Source organism: Nymphalis io, chromosome 6, assembly GCF_905147045.1.
Source record: "Nymphalis io chromosome 6, ilAglIoxx1.1, whole genome shotgun sequence".
NCBI lineage: Eukaryota > Metazoa > Arthropoda > Insecta > Lepidoptera > Nymphalidae > Nymphalis > Nymphalis io.
In genome coordinates, this window is record NC_065893.1 from 9,026,585 (window position 1) to 9,046,751 (window position 20,167).

General features: G+C 31.3%; 2 protein-coding genes across 2 annotated transcripts in view; both read right to left on the reverse strand.

Annotated features, from left to right (window-relative positions):
- The window catches only part of LOC126768858 (sorbin and SH3 domain-containing protein 1), a 150,863-nt gene extending 144,232 nt beyond the window's left edge, over positions 1–6,631 (reverse strand). The window contains exon 1 of the mRNA XM_050487223.1: positions 6,406–6,631. The gene's annotated coding sequence lies outside the window, so the exon portion shown is untranslated. The remainder of the gene's footprint in view (positions 1–6,405) is intronic.
- A 4,699-nt stretch (positions 6,632–11,330) lies between these two features.
- LOC126769033 (ras-related protein Rab-27A-like) lies at positions 11,331–19,749 on the reverse strand. The gene is made up of 5 exons (XM_050487571.1): positions 19,392–19,749; positions 19,192–19,259; positions 18,481–18,595; positions 17,851–18,047; positions 11,331–11,861 (listed from the first exon to the last, which is right to left on the reverse strand). Exons 1-5 carry the CDS (start codon positions 19,545–19,547, stop codon positions 11,756–11,758), a joined length of 642 nt encoding a protein of 213 aa, XP_050343528.1. The 5' UTR covers positions 19,548–19,749; the 3' UTR covers positions 11,331–11,755.
- Between the last annotated feature and the right edge of the window lie 418 nt (positions 19,750–20,167).

The following is a 20,167-nucleotide window of genomic DNA, read 5'->3' on the forward strand; positions in this document are numbered from 1 at the left end:
CGTATATCTACTAGTTCAATATTCACTATATATGCTCTATTGCATATAATATAGGTATAATATAAGGTGAATGAAAATTTCTAGAACTTTTATGTAATATCGAAATTTATAACGAAAGTACATAATATATATATATATATATATATATATATATATATGCGTGTGTGTTTCTTGCTTTTAATTTAATTTAATACCAAGAGAATATCACAGTATATTGTCATAAAGAAAAGCATGATCAATAAGTAGGGTCAAATATTACCAATAATAATACACTTAGTATAAAAATCTTACGAGTTTTTGATACAAGAGACTGGTTTACTATCCATTACTTTGAATCAAAAGCATAAAAAATTCCGTTGCAATTTATCTTTACATCAAACCATCAAAACAAAGAGTTTGATAAAAAAATCTATCGATTAAAGGGCGTGGAATGCAAGCGTCATGGGAGCTAAGAGGGTGCCATGTGCGGCCGAGGGTGTTAAACTGGACAGCTGATAAAACTTTTTGGGGCTATCGCTTGTGAATACCGTTATATTTTTAAAGTAAATCCATATGGGTAAAGTCGTACGAAGTTTTTGTTGTGGTTTATAAAAAGTAAGTATTAGGCCACGTAAATTGAATATAAACATAAACGTTATTTATTCCACAGGTTTTTTTATTATTACAATCAATACTTAACATATAAATATAAATTCACATTGTTATGTTGTATGAAAATATTTAAACCCTCATTTTGAACGAATAAAACATTTTCCTTAGCATACATTTTTTTGTACGATACTCTTTTTAATTAATAAATGTATAAACAAATAACATTAACATTTTTTATAATATATAGATAAATCAGATAGTGACATTGCTTAATCGTAATATTTGCAGAGCACATCGTTATTCAGTTGAAATAGAACAGTGAAAAGGGTTAGGTCAGCCATAGATAACGCCGGACAGTAACCGACATCTTTGCCGGATCGTAAACTATTCTACCGGACCTTACTTATCGGAGTATCTTCGTAAATTTCAATTTGAAATGACACTGTTTGAATCCCTAGCGAAATTATATCATTTAGAAAGAGATAGAGGCTAGCAGCGTGTTGGAATGAACACTTACCCTCCTAACATGATCTTTGCCCAGCCGCGTGACATTGACGGGCTGTCACTTTGTTACAATAAATATTTTTTTTAATATAACGAGAAAATATCAAGCAATTTTATGAAAGGATTGTAATTTAGTTGACTCTTCAATTTTTTTTTGTATGTTTTATTTTAATAAAGTAGAAAATTATTATCAATATAAAATGAAAATAGTATTGGCGCTTAAATTGCATAATACAACGATAATTTATTTCAAATTCATAGATTGCCAGCGGATAAAAACATTTTAATATTACATTAACATACTAAATTTCAATATAACTTTATAAATTAATATGTTCTTAATGAACATCGTACATTTATACACAGTACAATTATAATGATACCAATACTAATATCAACCGACCATGAAAACAATATATATAAATATAAGATAGCTAATATTGTAATGAATATTTCTGTATTTTATATTGCATTCCAGAATGTTATTAGTTGTTATATGAATCGTTTATGAATAAAAACGGATGTTTTTGATTGTGAACTATCTGTTTTACATTTATCATGGAAAGAAACTCTAACATGTACGAAAAAGAAACATAAATCATCTTAGTACTTTCAATTACATGTATTATAAATAACCGCCAGTGAAAAGATCGTGGACTCAGTTTGTAGCTGATTTATATTTATCATATTACATTTTATTTACACGTACACAAACAACAATTAATTTAGTCGCTGTACTTGAAACAACATAGAAATAGCCTTGTTCAACAAATTATAATTATTACAAGCATCACATGATCTAATATCGAAGTTCTGCTTGAGATCAAATTGAGCAACTTAGATGCAAGCGAACGATGAAACTGATATCGAAACTAGCGAAATCTTAATTTACATAATGAAGATGAGCATCTAAAATATAATATAAAGTTATTAATATGATCAGTAAATATGTATGTTCTTTCAAATATCGCTTATTATATAACGATCAATAAATACTTGAATAGAAGACTGTTGTGATATTCGTTTACGTTGATACATAAAAAATATTAAAACGAACATATTTTCTGTTAAGTAGAATATTTGGATATTATTCTACTACGCTTCTCCAATACGAATTGGTGGATTACACATGTGACAGATTTTCATCCAACACATTCAGGTTACCTCGCGATGTTTGCTTCACCACCAAGCACGATTGTGAACATAAATATATCACATGAAAAAAATATTCTGCGATCTTTAGTTAATATTAAACGTGTATCATATATAACATATTGCCACAAAGCAAACAAATTTGTAACGCATTTGTAACGCATGTCGTTAAGTATAACACGAACGCACAACCGATATAAGATGTTATAGAAAATTAAAATGGTACCTAATCCTAAATTTCATATTGAGTTCATGAAAATTAAAACAAACAGGTATATGACAAATAACGTAAATCAAAGTAATATAAGATATAGGTACACAAAATTCAGGTACTAGAAAACATCCGAAAAATCTTCATACTTGCCCTATTTTTTTAAAGTAAACTGTTTATATTATATCGCGAAACGGGAATATATTATAAACATTGCTCGTATTTCTGCATCCATCGTGTGGGTGTGGATCTGTGTAATTTATTGAAAAGGTGCTTTTTTACTAACAAAACCATCCACAAGCTCCTCTTTATTTCTTCAATGGTGCCGAGATAATATTTTTATGTACTTAACTGGTTATGATCTAATAGCTATTTAGAGTTGTTTAAACTTTACTTCTATCTTCGTGAATCTTAACACAGAATCTTCGTCACTTTCGTGAATATTAAAGGTTAAATAAAATTTTTAAACTTTAAACGCCGAATTATACTTTATGTAGTTACTTTATAGTTTTATCTTACAAAACGAATCAAATATAACAATATCGATGCTATAGACGACTTCTATAATAAAATCTTAATCTGCATTAAATTAATAAACTTCTTCGCGCTACTTCGTAAAAATAAAAAGTAGCTCTGGAAATGTCTAAGAGGAAAAACTAAATATAAGTTTTTAATCAGACCCTCGAAGTTTTAGTTACATGAATTGTAAACAAATGAAGGTGGGAAATAATCAACTCGACTTCTATATAAATATACGTAGAGTCGAATCGATGAACTAATTGAAAGAACGCTGGTGCACTCTTGTAAATAGATCTTAGAATTATTTAATTGTTACAACTACAAAGCGACTAGGAACTCCAAAGCACTCTCGAGGAAACAAGAAATTAACAAGAACACGTACTTAAGATTAATTAAAAATAATTGAGTGTAATGGAACTGGAACATTTCTAGAATAAGAATAACAAATGTAAACTTATTTGGCGCTTAAAGCATGTTTAACGAGAAGAAAAGAACAGTGACCTGATTTTAAATGGAGCGGCGACAGCGTGGCTTCTTTGCGAATATGGATATTATTTGAATTGAATTTTAATTAAATTTGTTTAATTTCATCGATGTGCAATAAAAATAATTAATACTCAGTCAAAATAAATTTTAAATAAACTGTGAATATACAAATTCAGTAATAAACAACAATTATTCAGTAACAAAGAACAATCTTCTTTAAGTCTATGTACAAATTTCATTTATGATTTAGGATAGCTTAGTATGGCTCTGAAGTGAAAACAAATACCAATGGACTTGAAAATTTTCGATTACAGCATACCCGTTGCTTAAATGTAAAAACATTATTGATCACGTCGATCATATTTAATGGTTGAGAGCTTTATTAAGTAAATCAAGGGAACCCGGAGCGTGTCTCCTAATATACAAAAATCACGTACATTTAGTGGCAAGAAGCATTTAGCAACAACGTTTATTACCAATTGTTTTTATAAGTTGAGAAGTGAGTAAAAGATTGAATATAACCTTAAGGTTAAGTTTTATATTATTATGTTTGTATTATCTGTTATAATTACAAATAATATAATATTATATATTATATAATTTCGTATACCTACGTTGATTTTCATGCATGATATATATATGTTATTACAATAGACAAAGATTTACCATAAATATTTAAAAATCTAGACCTGACCTTCAGAAGCCACTTATAATTTCGCTCCTTGATCAAATTGTATAGTGAAGTTTTCATTGATTGGCGTGTGAGAAAAGCTAGAGCTCTGAATAAATTTTAATTTTTGAAATATATTTATCGTCCAATCAATCAATAAGCTTATCATTCAAAAACAATTATTAAATTTTTGTGACGATACATTTTCAAGAAACTTAGAAGTTGGAACGCTCAATAAAATAATTATAGTCTTTGACTCTAATAATCTTGGATACAAACTATAGGTTTTAAGGTTACCTTATATGTTTTTTTGTTTAAATAGGTAGGAAGAGAGCTATCTCCCACTTCGCTTCTAGGATATACAAGCACATTTAATTAATAAATTTTAGATGCGTACGAGACGTACCAATATATAAATGTACTCCATACTTATTTACATTTTATATAATTATGCTTACGAGTGTTAACATTGCCAGCTTTCAAACTTCAGGATATCCCAGAACCTTTTGACAGAATGGCCTAATAACTTTTTCTTTGGCCTGACTTGGGTTTTAGAACCAAGGATCTGGAAATCTACTGTCTCATGAGCTAAGAACTTGACCAACGAAAACTTATAGTATTTAATACAAAATCTGCATTTGGCCTATAGAGAAATATGGGATATATTCTGGTACTAGCTTTAGCTTAGTTTAAGGGGGTGTAGGGTTTTTTTTTTATAACGCTAAAAATATTTACAAGACATATCACATGCAATAGTTTGTACTAAACCACCAAAAAAAAAAGCTTAAAGCTATAATTATTTTAATTGGGTTCAGAATGCAGTTGCACTTATCACACTAATAGTAGGGACGATGATTATTGTAGAGACATCGACCTCATAACCAATTATAATTAAAACAAATGAGATCACATCAGCACGATTTTTTCATAACAGACAAAAAATATATTTTTTTAAAACCCCAATTATAAAAGCATTTGTCTTTTAAATTTTACATTTTAGTTTCCTTTATATTTTTAAGGCGATTTTAAGTATTTTTCTTCTTTGATCTTATATAATTAGCTTTGATCGCTTTATGTTATTTATAAATAAATGATTTATGTCGGAAACATTTTTAAATACTTATGATAATGATATTAGAATATTTCAGAAAAAAGAGACTTACCTGTCTGTTGGAAATCATATAACTTATTTGATTTCGCTAGTATATCCACGACTTCATTTCTAAATATAGCACTACCGTGTGTTTATTAATTGTACAATACAGTATAATTAATACAACATTTAGTAACGATTCTATATCGCATCGCCATGCGGGTATGGATGAACCAGTGCGCTAACTCAACATATAGATAACCCTTTACCATATTTCGGCTTTTTTTCTGTATATACTAACAAACATGCTATGAACGTTCTGTAAAATGTAAATAATTACGATACCATTAATATCTATCAACAGTTATCTCAATTTATTCCAAAATCAATAGTATACATTTATGTATGTATATCAAAACAAAGTTAAGAATATCTATATTTTTATATTTCAATGAAAATTTTTCTAGCTTTCACTATAATAGTCGTTTATACTACCATTAATTTGGAATCGTTCATCATCAGATAATTCCTAATATATGCAAGACGGAAGAAATATTCTCGCACACATAAACCGAACAAAAATATACCTATGCTTTTTTACACGCTAAATCAAACTGGATTTCTTAACAAGAAGTAAATTTTAGAGTGTAAAATAAAAATTGAGAATGTAAGCATTTGAACCTGCATGTACGAGTAAGAAGGTGACAAATAGACTATTTAGATTTTTATTTAAATAATTTTAAGATGTTTGCAAAAAATTCTCAAGGACTATTTTGACGTACCTAATCAAGCATCGATTTGCTGTTATGTTCGTATATAAACTAATAGAGTTTTTAGAACCTATCAAAACTACAACTTTAAAGTATATAAGTAAAAAGTGTATAAGTAAAAAAATTATTTAAATACTTCGTAGACTCTTATATGTTATTTTATTTTCTAATTAAACTTAAATAGAGCAATACTAGGAGGAGCAATATTAGGAACATAATGCAAACAATAACCATAATAAACAATAACAATAATAATTATATTTTTTCGAAAAATATGAAATAAAACATTTTTAAATTGTTTTAAGTTTGAGTAAAAAAAATAAAAAAAATTAATATCATTTTCACTATAGAATAATAATTTGGAAGAGTTTTTGTTTAAAATTGGATGTATACATTTTTTTCTACGTACCTTTAAATGCGGATGTTATCCTTTTCTTTTAATTACGTCGCCAGTTACGTCTGCCAAGGAAGATAAAAAATCCTTAATAGAAGTAAAGAAAACACAGCACAACACAAAACGAGTTTTTATATCGTGTTATTTCAGCGAGTATATGATGATGATGAAAATCGCGACTTCATACATTACTGCTCAATTCATTCAGTCTTACAATACACGAGTTAGCTATACGAAGATCGCGAAGCCGGCTGCACAATCTGTTGTCTTTCAATACATAAACAAACTGACTAGCATCCTGAAGCTAGCTCCGTGTGAAGTGGGGTTCGGAGCGGCACCAACATCACAGTGCTGGTTTGAATTACATGGCGCCCTTATTTTGGAATCGAAGAGGTCAATGGGCTTTAAATAATACCATATTTTGTATACTGTCTAACTCATTTATAAAAAGGGTTTTTCGAAATAAATAAAGATTAGAAGTCAATACCATAGTTAAATGAAGATTTAGTGGACAGAATATAAGCGCTAGTGTGACGTACGCGTAAACGCTGGCGGCTGCGCATTGAGAGCAATGGGGGAACGAACCTTCGATTCTGGACCAATTTGTGCACTGCGGCCTTGCAACAAGGTCTATTTAAAATTGCATTGTGTTCCTTAACAAGTTTATCACTCTGCGTCGTACTATTTTCAACTTTAACACGTGGTAAAAAGAGTTTAAATAAATTGTATGGATAAAATTAAATGCTGCAAGCGGATACATCACGTGTGCTTAGGGATTTAGAGATAGAGGTGATTGCAGTAAGGTGAACAGCCTACCCCTGACTTAAAGCTAAATTCATGGGTAATCTAATCACGTTATGCAATACACGCGCCACATCACAAGGTAACATAGGTAGTGTAAATATAACGCCCGACCATAAATTAATATTGAGCTTCTCAGATTTCATGTTATAACGATGAATGATTATTCTATGTTAATAATATAGATGAATAATCAATATAAGTAAATGCGTTTACTATACCTACATATTCTCTACGGCTTAGTAACAAAAACTAAATGGTTTTATGGTAAATCTATAAGATTTTCTTTTTTAAACCAAATAGGCATTATTTTTATAAATAAGATTAATTAGAGTTTTAATCCCATTCTTAAGATATATTTTATATTATGCAGCCTACACATTTTGTTATGGGTAGGGTTTAATTTCAAGGCTTTAACCTACAATTTGTATAGATATAGTATTTTTTAATGACACCTGTGCTTATTAAGTCATCTTCGGACTTGAGTATATTTACAAATGTTCCACCGAAAACTGAAACAAATCGCTATGTAGCTATTAGTTGTAGTTCTTACAAATAGTTAATACATGTATAATATTACTCAATAAAAATTACGAAAATTTATTAAAATTATATCAAATACAACGAAAGCTTTTACATTAAGTGTATGTGTCGAATTGAAAAGATTAAATCAACACAGAAACACTATGCAGGTAAGATTTGTAGATCTCCTATATTTCTACAAAAAAAAAATCCACAGAATAACATTATTTCTATTTTTCAAATTCACTGTGACTATATAATGTTTAAAATATGACCCAAAATAAACTAGATAACTATATCTTCAGTTCAATGTATTTGTTACAAAGTGTTAATCCTATCAAGTCAATAGACATAATTACTAATTTTGGGCATTTCCTACAAATACAAATTGCGGATAGGGAAACCTTAGTATCTAGCATAGTTTTTAAAATTTTCGTTTATAAAAGGACTTATCAAATATGTGGATATGCAACTAGTAGATATTTAACTATATAAACCATTTATAAGATCTGGGGACAAACTATTGATCTAGGAACAAAAGCCGATAGAAAAAATAACGGAAAAAATTAAAGGTACAAATAGACCTGATGTACTTTGAACCGTACCGATTATACTTAGGACAAATGAAAATAAGCAAATACAGTTGCTGTATTGAGTATTTTTTTTTGTAATAGTGGCTACATTAAATGACTACCAAAATTATAACAATCTCCTTTTTTCTAGTTATCAAAACGCAGATCATACAAACAGATCACATTTTAAGCCTTAAATTTATAAAAATTAAAGAGTTTGCTTTCTTATACAACATTTTTTTCCTGCAACATTGGCCAGTACCCAGGGCAGTTAGTTGAAAGCGATACCATGGCGCCCCCTAAAAGACGAAATGGGTACAGCTGGTTTTAGTGGGTATTCCGGTGCACTCGGTGAGTCCCACATTTTTTTTTTATAGAATAGGTAGGCGGGCGAGCATATGGGCCACCTGATGGTAAGTCGTCACCAAACGCCCTTAGACATTGGCATTGTAAGAAATGTCAACCATCGCTTACATAGCCAAAGCGCCACCAACCTTGGGAACTAAGATTTTATGTCCCTTGTGCCTGTAATTACACTGGCTTACTCACCCTTCAAACCGGAACATAACAATATCAAGTATTGCTGTTTTGCGGTAGAATATCTGATGAGTGGGTGGTACCTACCCAGGCGAGCTTGCACAAAGCCCTACCACCAGTCAACATGCATCCTGCTTCATGCAGGGAAAACGCGTAAATGCGTTTTTCCAGCGAGACCAGGTACAACTGCCCAACGTACAACTATTCCAAGATATTTTATTAAACGCATGAAGAAATGACGTGGACCATGTGATTTTAGCAATATGGGCGACTTCTCGGTTCGATACTAGTTGTGTTTTTTTTGTATTAGCTAAGCATACTGCCCAATAACATCGGCATGCAATGCGCTATCAAACTTGGTACCTAAGATGTCATGTCCCTTGTGCCTGTGGTTACACTGGCTTACTCTCTTCAAACCTGAACAAAATACGTTTTAAAAAGTTTTTGGCGTTGGTATATTTAGTTCTATGTATGTACCTATATAGTGGTTGGCCCAGCCAAACGGGCCTGCAAAGCCCTACTGTATAACGAATATTATCGACTTTATCTTTTAATGTTATTTAGGAAGTATTAGTATATAATATAAGTAAGCAATGTTGTCTTCTTTTTTAGACTAGCAAGGATGACAAAAGAGAGTTCAGTGTTTTACTAAACATCAGTTATACAACTTTTATAACTAATTTCGCTTACATATTATACAAAAGTATATATATGTATATATAAGCGAAATACCTCTCATCAAGAGATCTCCTAAACTATTCGCCCGATTGACTTTTAATTTGTCAGTTACTCCTTTCCTAACGTAGACGCTCACTAAGAACGGTCTTTACGCAAATCCTATCATTCCTATATTTTATTAAATATAAATTAATGGTTAGTCTCCAGTAAAATGAAACAACATTTTTTTTACATTATAATTGAAATACAATTAAAATACATTATTCGTATAGCTGATTGTACACAAATTGACACACACTTAACTTGTGACTTGGTCAAATAGTTTTAAACTTAAAGTTAGACATTAAGAAAATCAAAACAAAATTTCAATTTTTGTAGAATATATTAAAATATCATTGATTCTTTGTGACATCCATTTTTTTCATTTTTATTATTAATTATAAATAAAAGTAAAAAATTAAAGTTATAAAATATTCCCTTTGTTATACAAAACTTAAATATAATGAAATATTCAAATTAAAACTTATTACGATGTATGTGTATCTGCAAGGTAAATTATTTCAATTATCTGTTATGTTAGCTTATATTAGTAGCTTGGACCTGTAACTATCACCCTGGGGTGAAACGAAAAGCAATTGCTCTAGGAGCCAGTTAGCAATGGGCGTCAAAATGCAGAGGGAGATCCTGATCCGCGAAGTTGAACAAGACCTATCCCTGCGAGCAGTCGTGTCGGCGGTGCTCCACAGGGAATCGGCGTGGAGGGCCTCCTTCTGTGAGACCGTCATGGTCCACATCCCAATTTTCCGGCATTACTCCCATGAAAATATCTCTTAAAACAAAAAGATTTTCTAAGCAAACATTGAGGACCTTACTAATTAGAAATCCCGACTTAACTGTGAAATCTGTTATTATAAAAGGAGTCAAGGTTCTAACATTAATATGTCGAGGAACCGAGGCGCCAAAAGGTAATCACGCTCGAAATTGATAAAGTGCTATAATTTTATTATTGTATATACAAACAATTCCGTAAAATAGTTATTTTGTCTAAAATTTAATTTGAAATTGGCATTCTATTTCATATTACAATGCAGGTGTGATTTTTTTGTTTCGAACGATACACCGTTTCGGCTTAGGACGCCATCCACGTCGGGATGAAGGACAATGTGTGCTGGACCGCGTCATACGGCTAAGGAGCGTACGGGTTGTAATGAACGAGGGACTTTTTTGTTTTTTCGAAGTACTTAATTGCGATGTCCTTCATCGCCTTGCAGATGGAATGGAGTTGAAAGTCTCCATTCTCAAAGGGACTATCTAGCAGTTAAAGCATCCCCAGGGAGAGTTGGTGTCAGGCTGGCTGCCTGACGTAAGTCTGCCATAACGATGCAGTCCCAACTAAATGAGATCTTCATCCTGTGGCAAACGCTGTGTCATATATACTACGAATATACTAATTTGTAATTAATCAAAAATTGAAATTTCATAAATTTTAAGACGTTATTTAAACAATTGTATAATATAATTTTAAGACAAATACTATAGAATAGACAAATATTGATAAAAGCTGTTTGCTTTGTATATAATTTTAAAAATTTTATTCAGCTATAAATATTACACAATAAGTATTCACATGTATAACTAACAATTTCATTGTTTAAATATTTATTGTATCATGTATAAGTCCTATCATGATATGGTTTTTTTGTATTGTTACAATGAAATTTTACAAACATTTAGATTTCTTTATAAACTGTTGTAAATAGAAATTATACTTTATAAAATTCAATTTCTTAAATATAATATAAATATAAATGCAAATGCTATTTATATAATAAATTTGTGCATATTAAAAACACAAGTGTATTGCAAGAAATTATGTTAGATGATACATTTACAAAAAGAAAAAACAAAAGGTTAAGTTATATCTTGTAAAGTGACTAGAACAATTTACCCTGCACTTACAAAAGTAGCCATTTCGATTTGAACTAAGACAATAGTAAAATTTGAAAAAATCATGTCATTGGGAACATGACATGTATTTTATTTGGCAATTAATCTCAATTCAATTTTAATGCGACGAAATGGAATGTTATAATGACTTATATAAATAAAAATCAGTCTCAAAGCAGGTCAGCTCTTGTGGCATTAATTCTCTTACAAGATAAATACAAGATATTCATAGAGGCAATTTCAGATCAAATTTGAGAAGTTATTTCAAATGTTAAAAGGGAAGTATCAAAAACACACTTATCACTGTACTAGCATGAACATAGTTTTCTGTCCTGCATCGCTTGGAGTCTTTGAAGCGATTGACGTCGTCGTCCTGAAGCGCAAAGCATTGCATATTCCACTGATGTTTCCATTCTGAGAACAATAAATTAATTAAATAATTAACCTTATTGAAAAAGTTATATATGGCAAATAGCCATTACTCAGTACACAAATTGTCAAACACACACAACAAAAATCACAATCTCAATTAGAAAATATATTTTTTTAAAGATCATTCAACCAGTCTTCTGTTTTTTTCCCTTGACTTATTAAATTGCAGCGAGATGAAGCAATATCATAGCGTTCCACTAATATTTTCGCCGCTGTGCGAGCAATTAATAGCTAATGCTGCTGCAACACGGTTTCTAACTTTTGCCACTGGTATAAGTATTCCCAATTACTAATTTCCTTTTCAAAATAGTCACTAGGCAGTAAAATAAGCTATCTTGATTGTCTTTTAAGCAACTTTTCGATATTTAGTAAAGCTTATGAGAAAAATTGATTAAAACTTCTTCTTGAAAAAATCAATTGTTATGAAAAATCTAATCAGTAACATAATAAGACATAACTAAACTAATTGATGAATATTCAACCTGTCCAATATACAATTGGATAGACTAAAAGCGGAATAGTGTTATATTATCACTTATATCAAATTATCAACGGTCAAACGCTGGCCTATTAATAGTAAAAAAAAAAAATTATAAATTATTATAATAATAATAATAATAACCCCACCGACGTATCTTTACGTTGCCGACGTGGTGGGGCTTGTGCGCTTCAATGATTCTTAGGGCTATGCCAATAGAGCTACTCATGTTGGATTGGCCTAAGATGAGAAGACAGACCAAGAGAGATACAACCCAAGCCAAGGTGGAACAGCGTACGCCGAGGGCTCCATGGCTAAGGGGGTGCTTAGTCGTTAGTATGCGAACTTTAGAGACAAGGGGACCTCTAATTTAATTTACCCTTATCACAGTGAATGCAGGGCTCTGCTGTGATTGACTTTTATGTCCCTAGCTACTCGTGGGAATAATATGATAACTAGCTCTAAAACTAAAAAATATATACAGGCGAACGAGCCATTGTTAGAAGAAGAGTCCACGCAGACTTCTAATTCATCCTCCAAATCTTTATTCCCATCAATACCCTCATCATCACCAATTTTGTATGCATCTTCACCAAATTCATCATCAACCGGTGCTCAACTGGCGGATGTTGCACAGGAGACAAATTTTGTCAGTGAACCTGTGCCCACCACCAGTGGCGTAAAAAAACGTAAAAAATGGAGTATGGAAATGAATAAGTTCATCCTACGTACCTACCTATATCTTACAAATTTAGAATCAGACACAAATTCATATCTTTCTTCATTACATATAAAATTTATAGATAAATATCCACATATAAAGTAAGCAGACAGAGAATTGGTGACCAACGTAGAGCTATTATACAAAAGAAATTATTATCACAAGAAACCATTGATCAGATTTACGATGAAGTTAGAACAGAATTGCAAGTAATCCAAACTCAGATACAACAAAACGCCACAAATCTTAAAACATCCCTTAACACACTAACAGGAAAACGTATGAAATGGACAAATGAATGCAATGAAGCAATTATTAGGATTTATTTCAAAATAACACAATTAGAGACTAATAAGACCGCTTATAGAAAACGTTTGTATGAAGAGTTTATAAACTTATACCCAGAGTTTACACACATTACAGAGCAAAGATAAGCGGATCAACGAAGGGCAATAATAAATAATAAATATATTAAACAAGATAGATTAACACTGATTAAACAACAAGTAGCAGATGAATTACATTATACACACACACTAACGGAAGACACAGATAATGAACATTTACAAACAACAGAACAAAGTAATATTACACACTACGATGCATTCAAATCTAATTCAGAAACAAACTCACAAGCTAGGAAAATGCAAAACACTACAATTACATGCACTGATTCCATTACATCAACCCCTATCGATGAACAAAACATAGAAAGTATCACCCACGATCATGATATGACTTTAGAAATAAACACTGAAATAGAGAACACATTCGTTCATGCTCTAGAACATTTTTGTGATACTGAACCAACTAGCAGACCATACATTCCTAAACAAAGGACTTCTAAAAAGTTTTCATTAATAATGAAATACATAGATACAATGATACTGACAAAATTTGTAAACACTGATACTGATTTTATCACTCTACAGACAATAATTTACTGTGCAGCATGGACAGCAGCTAAATGTAATGGGGCAAGAATGACATTCTTAACACAAAAAAACCATCAAAACAAATCATACAGAAAACCTAGCTGGCAAAGAAGATTAGAAAATAAAATAAGGAAGTTGCGAGTCAATATAGGCAGGTTAACACAATTTATTAGAGGAAATAGAAACCGAAAAGTAGTAGCTGCAGTAGAACTCATAAAGACACAATATCAATCACACGCACAATATGAAAATACAAACACGCATATAGAACACTTCTTAGATATCTCAAAACAGAAACTCAATGCAGCAGCTAGCAGACTTAAGAGATATTTGACGTGTACTGCCCGTAACATAGAAAACAAAACATTTGCTAACAATGAAAAAATCTTCTATAGAAATTTATTATCTAACTGCAAAGATAATGAGCAAAATCTAGAAATACCTCCCCCTGAAATATTTCGACAATTCTGGGCTAAGACATGGGAAAACCCCATAGAACATAATGAACATTCAGACTGGGTTAACGAAATAACTACACATATTCCAGAGATGGAGTTCAACTTCATACCAATAGAAACATTTATAGATGTCATCAAACGAATGCACAATTGGAAATGCCCAGGCTCAGACAATATTCACAACTATTGGTACAAGAAATTTAGTAGCACACACTCATACATAGATAAGTACTTAAATACATTCATTTAATCACCATATTTACTACCGAAATATATAACTCGTGGAATCACATACTTAGTACCTAAAGATAAACATGATACCACAAATCCAGATAAATACCGACCAATAACTTGCTTACAAACCATATATAAAATTTTATCAGCTTGCATAAGTGAAGAAATATACAAACATTTAACTAAACATAATATATTAGCCGAACAGCAAAAGGGGTGTAGAAAAAATAGCCAAGGTTGTAAGGAGCAGCTTACTTTTGATGCAATCATTTTAAATAGTGCGGTAAAATCAAAAACAGATATCCATACTATGTTTATTGATTATCAAAAAGCCTTTGATTCAGTCCCGCATAGCTGGTTATTGTATGTCTTAAAATTGTATAAAATAAACCCAACCCTCATATCATTATTTAAAATCTCCTCATATCATTTCTTAAAAATTCTATGCAAAACTGGCAAACTGTATTAAAAATAAAACAATCGTCCATGAAATCTCTAACTACTGAACCAATCCGTATCCAACGAGGAATTTTTCAAGGAGACGCTCTGAGCCCCCTCTGGTTTTGGCTTGGCCTTAAATCCTCTTTCACTCTTGTTAAATAAAACCAATACAGGATTCACACTTTACGGTAATAACACCCAATATAACTTATCACACCTCATGTACATGAACGATATAAAACTCTACTCAAAAGATATTCATATGAAATTCGGAGTTGACAAGTGCAAAATTCTGTCAATCTCGAAAGGAAAAATCCTTAATAACCAATGGATGAATAATATAATATATAATATAATAATAAAAATAAGCACATATAAATACCTTGGTTTTAAACAATCTAGGCAAATACTACAAACTACGACAAAACAAGAACTGCTTACAAAATTCTCGCACCGATTAAATCTCGTATTAAAGACACACCTGAACTCTAAAAACACAATAAAAGCTATTAACACATTTGCCATACCCTTACTTACGTACTCTTTCGGAATAATACAATGGTCAAAAAGTGACATAAAAAAATTGCAGCGAACTATAAGCACTCACTTCACTAAATATAGGAAACATCATCCAAAATCTTGTATTCAAAGGCTCACACTACCACGCAAAGAAGGAGGAAGGGGAATAATAGACATACACAATTTACACAATAAGCAGATACTCTCACTCAGAGCATACTTCCATGATAAATCCGAACACAGACCTCTACATAGACACGCAACAGAAATAGACAAAAAGCTTACACCATTAAACCTACATGACAAAAACACTCAAGTAAACGAACATATCATAAGTACACAACAACAAATGTTGGCATGGGCTGAAAAAACACTGCATGGGAGGCACCGAGCCTATTTGAACCAACCTCACGTCGACAAAGAGAAGTCGAACGAATGGCTCAAACGAGGTGAACTGTTCCCTGAGACCGAAGGTTTTGTGCTCGCCATTCAAGACCAAATAATAGCAACTCGTAACTATAGGAAGTACATAATGAAGGATAATAATCAACCTACTGACTTATGTAGACAATGTAACGCAGCCTCTGAAACTATTCAGCACATAACGGGGGCTTGCAAATCTCTCGCACAGACCGATTATAAGCATCGACATGATTGTCGCATTGGCTGCAATCATACACCAACATTTAGCATACAAATATAAACTTATAACAGAAATGCATCCATATTACAAATATAAACCGGAAAGTGTATTAGACACTAGAAACCACAAAATCTACTGGGATAGCACAATAATAACTGACAAAACTATCTGTTATAATAGACCAGATATTACCGTTCATTATAAAATCAATAGAATCGTTTATCTTATCGATATAGCCGTTCCTAATTCACATAACATACAAACCACAATATCTGAAAAGTTAAGTAAATATCAAGATCTCGCCATAGAAATTAAAACGCAATGGAAAGCACAAACAGTACACATAGTCCCAATAGTCCTATCATCCACAGGTATCGTGCCAAAATCCTTGACACAAAGTCTGAACACCGTACAAATGCCAGCGTATATCCTCCATATACTTCAAAAAGCCATAATCCTTAACACCTGCCGTATTACCCGAAAGTTTATATCATCATCCACTTTATCATCAACGTTTTTAATATAAGCAACACTCCTTAACGCTTGGCTGCAGCCCGCGTTTTAGGATTAAACCCTTCGAAAGAAGAGAAACTTTAAAAGTTAAATAGAAATAATAATAATAATATCCTGGGACATTTTCACACACTGCCATCTGATTCCAAATTAAGCTTGTACAAAGCTTGTGCTATGGAAACCAGACAACTAATATACTACATATATAGTAACAGCCTGTTAATGTCCCACTGCTGGGCTAAGGCCTCCTCTCCCTTTTGAGGAGAAGGTTTGGAGCTTATTCCACCACGCTGCTCCAATGCGGTTTGGTAGAATACACATGTGGCAGAATTTCAATGAAATTAGACACATGCAGGTTTCCTCACGATGTTTTCCTTCACCGTTAAGCACGAGATGAATTATAAACACAAATTAAGCACATGAAAATTCAGTGGTGCTTGCCCGGGTTTGAACCCACGATCATCGGTTAAGATTCACGCGTTCTTACCACTAGGCCATCTCGGCTTAGCATACTACATATACTACTTTTCTTTTGTAAATACATACTTATATAGATAATTACACCCAGACTCAAGACAAACAGACATGTTCATGCACACAAATGTCTGTCCTGGGTGGGAATCGAACCCACAACCTTCAGCGTGAAAGGCAAGTGTCTACCAACCACGCCAACCGGCTCGTCAAATTCGTATTAAGCATTAGATAGGTATTCAAGAAGTGTTTGTATTGCATAACACATTAGCAAATCATATATAATATGTAATTTTAAGGTTTCTTTATCCTTTCTCCTTCTATGATTGGAATTGGCTGTACACAAGTATAATATTACTATGTATTATATATTTTAAAATGTAGGATATGTATGTAATTACTTGGTGGTAGGGCTCGGTTGAAGCCAAATAGCAATGCTCAGTGTTGTTGTGTTTCAGTTGGAAGGAATGAGCCAGTGATACTTCAAACAAAAGGGACATAACATCATAGGTTTATATGCATGCATGCATGTTATATAGCTTATTTCAAAGCACTCACCTGTACATAATTTTATCAAGTAGAATCTCAATGGCTCGGTCAATATTCTGACCAGTTTTGGCACTAGTTTCCAAGTATGGCAAATTGTAATTTTTGGCAAACTCTCTGGCACGATTTAGGTTCACTAATCGCTTCTCTTGTAAGTCACATTTATGGCCACATAGTATGATGTCTGGATGATCACAAAGACTATGCGTCTAAAAAGTATAATAATTAATATTAAAATGGTACACACAAAATAAGGGTATATACTGAACGATTACTAAGATTATTAAAATAAAAAATACTAAAGTCGATAAGTAATTATTATTATTATTCAAGTGGTTTGTTTTTTAATAAAAGAAAAATTATTTTAGAAATCAAATATAAGTAACCAATGGTTTGACAGTGAGTTTATATTACTTTAATTCATTTCATAATTAATTTATACTGCAAGATTTTTTTTTATTTTTCAAAATGAAATAAAATGAATTTTGTTGAAGTTTGGAAAGTAATAATGTTACTTAATTAGCTAAATGATTATTGAATAAATTAATAATACCTAAGGTATCAAAATAAAAGTATGGAACAAGTTAGAGGAAACAATTTGTTCAATTTTGTTTTAGTCATTCATTCATATATTATTGGTACCTTTAACTGTTCTATCCAATTTCGCACTTCCAGGAATGATGCTTCATTAGTCAAATCAAAGAGAAGCAAAAAGCCCATTGCATCACGATAAAAAGCCGTTGTCAAGCTTCGGAATCTGAAAGATATAAAATATATCATTTACTAAAGCTAATAAAAAAAGGTATTTGTCAAAATTAACAAAAAAATCAAAACAATGTTGATGTCTTTAACAGGTTATTATTTATCTTCGCCTTTTATTTTGTTTGGGTCAAATAAAGGAACTTTATTTTAACCAGTTCTACATTGAGTTGAAAATTAGCACAAATTTATAAATACTGATGACAATACAATCAATTATAGATTTTTTAGAACATGGAATTAATAAAATTTTGTGCGTTTGCATAATTTATTAAATTATTTTATTTTGGTTAGTTATAATATTAATATTTTTTATTAGTATTGTCTATACCCTATCCTTTACAATTTATATTAAGTAAATAGTTTCTAAGTCAATAGACTAATTAACATAGAGATAACATATAATTATAACTACAGTTTATTTAAATTTTATATAAATAAAAACTTTCATTAAACTTGATCATTAGTTAACTTTAATAAATATTGATGTCTCAGGCCAGCTAATACCTAGACTACAAAGATTTTTGTGATCAACTGGTAGTGGTACTGTAAGAGTTCTTATTTATGACAAAAGCCTCCATTTTGACTGCATACCTTTCTTGTCCTGCCGTGTCCCATAGTTGTAAATGAACACGGTGTTCTCTTGCATTCTGCTGATATAACTGTAATGAAATAACAGTTACAATAAAATATATATTTAGTATTAATTTCGGTCATGAGACTTTACAGGAGTTATTCGTTTAATATAAATCTTTATATATAATATATAATCTTTATATATATCTTTAGCTTACCACAGTTTTTTCCCTGAAATCAATTCCAACTGTCGATATAAACTGTGTGTGAAAAACTCCGTCGGTGTATTTGTATAAAAAACTTGTCTTTCCAACTCCAGAATCCCCAACGCACAAAAGTTTTATCAGATAGTCGTAGTCCATATTGGTGACCATTTAGATTCCAAACACTTTTTGGAGCATATTTTCGTATAAGAGATACTTTTATGTATAAACATAAATATTATGGATAACTATGTAAAATACACCTTTCTTAGTATCCATTTTTATTTTAAAATTGCACTTTATATTATAATGTAATAATGTTTACAATTTGAAATATCTGGCGCAACAGTGAAGTAAACCGAATTTTAAATGAACTCGATAAAATCGATATTTCTGACAACTACCTTAACAACTACTACCGTCAAATTGTAGTCACAGAATATATTTACTACAAGGTGGCCCATTTGCACATCCACCTTCCTATTTTATAAAGAGTATGATGATGGTCATCATCATACTTTGTAGTATTTCAATATTTAGTAAGACAGCTCAGTAAGATAATTCAGGATTTCTTTCATGGCGCGTATTTAAATATATCTAAATAGTCTGTATAATATAACAAATTGAGTTATTCCAAGGTTTATACAATTTATTTATTTTCTTAACTTGTCTCCAAAATATTCTTAAAAAATCTCATCGCTATTTTCTTCCTAAATTTCGGGGGACAATCTCGAAGTTGGCAACTGTAACTTGCGCCTTGTTTACATATTGTGGAATAACATAATATTATG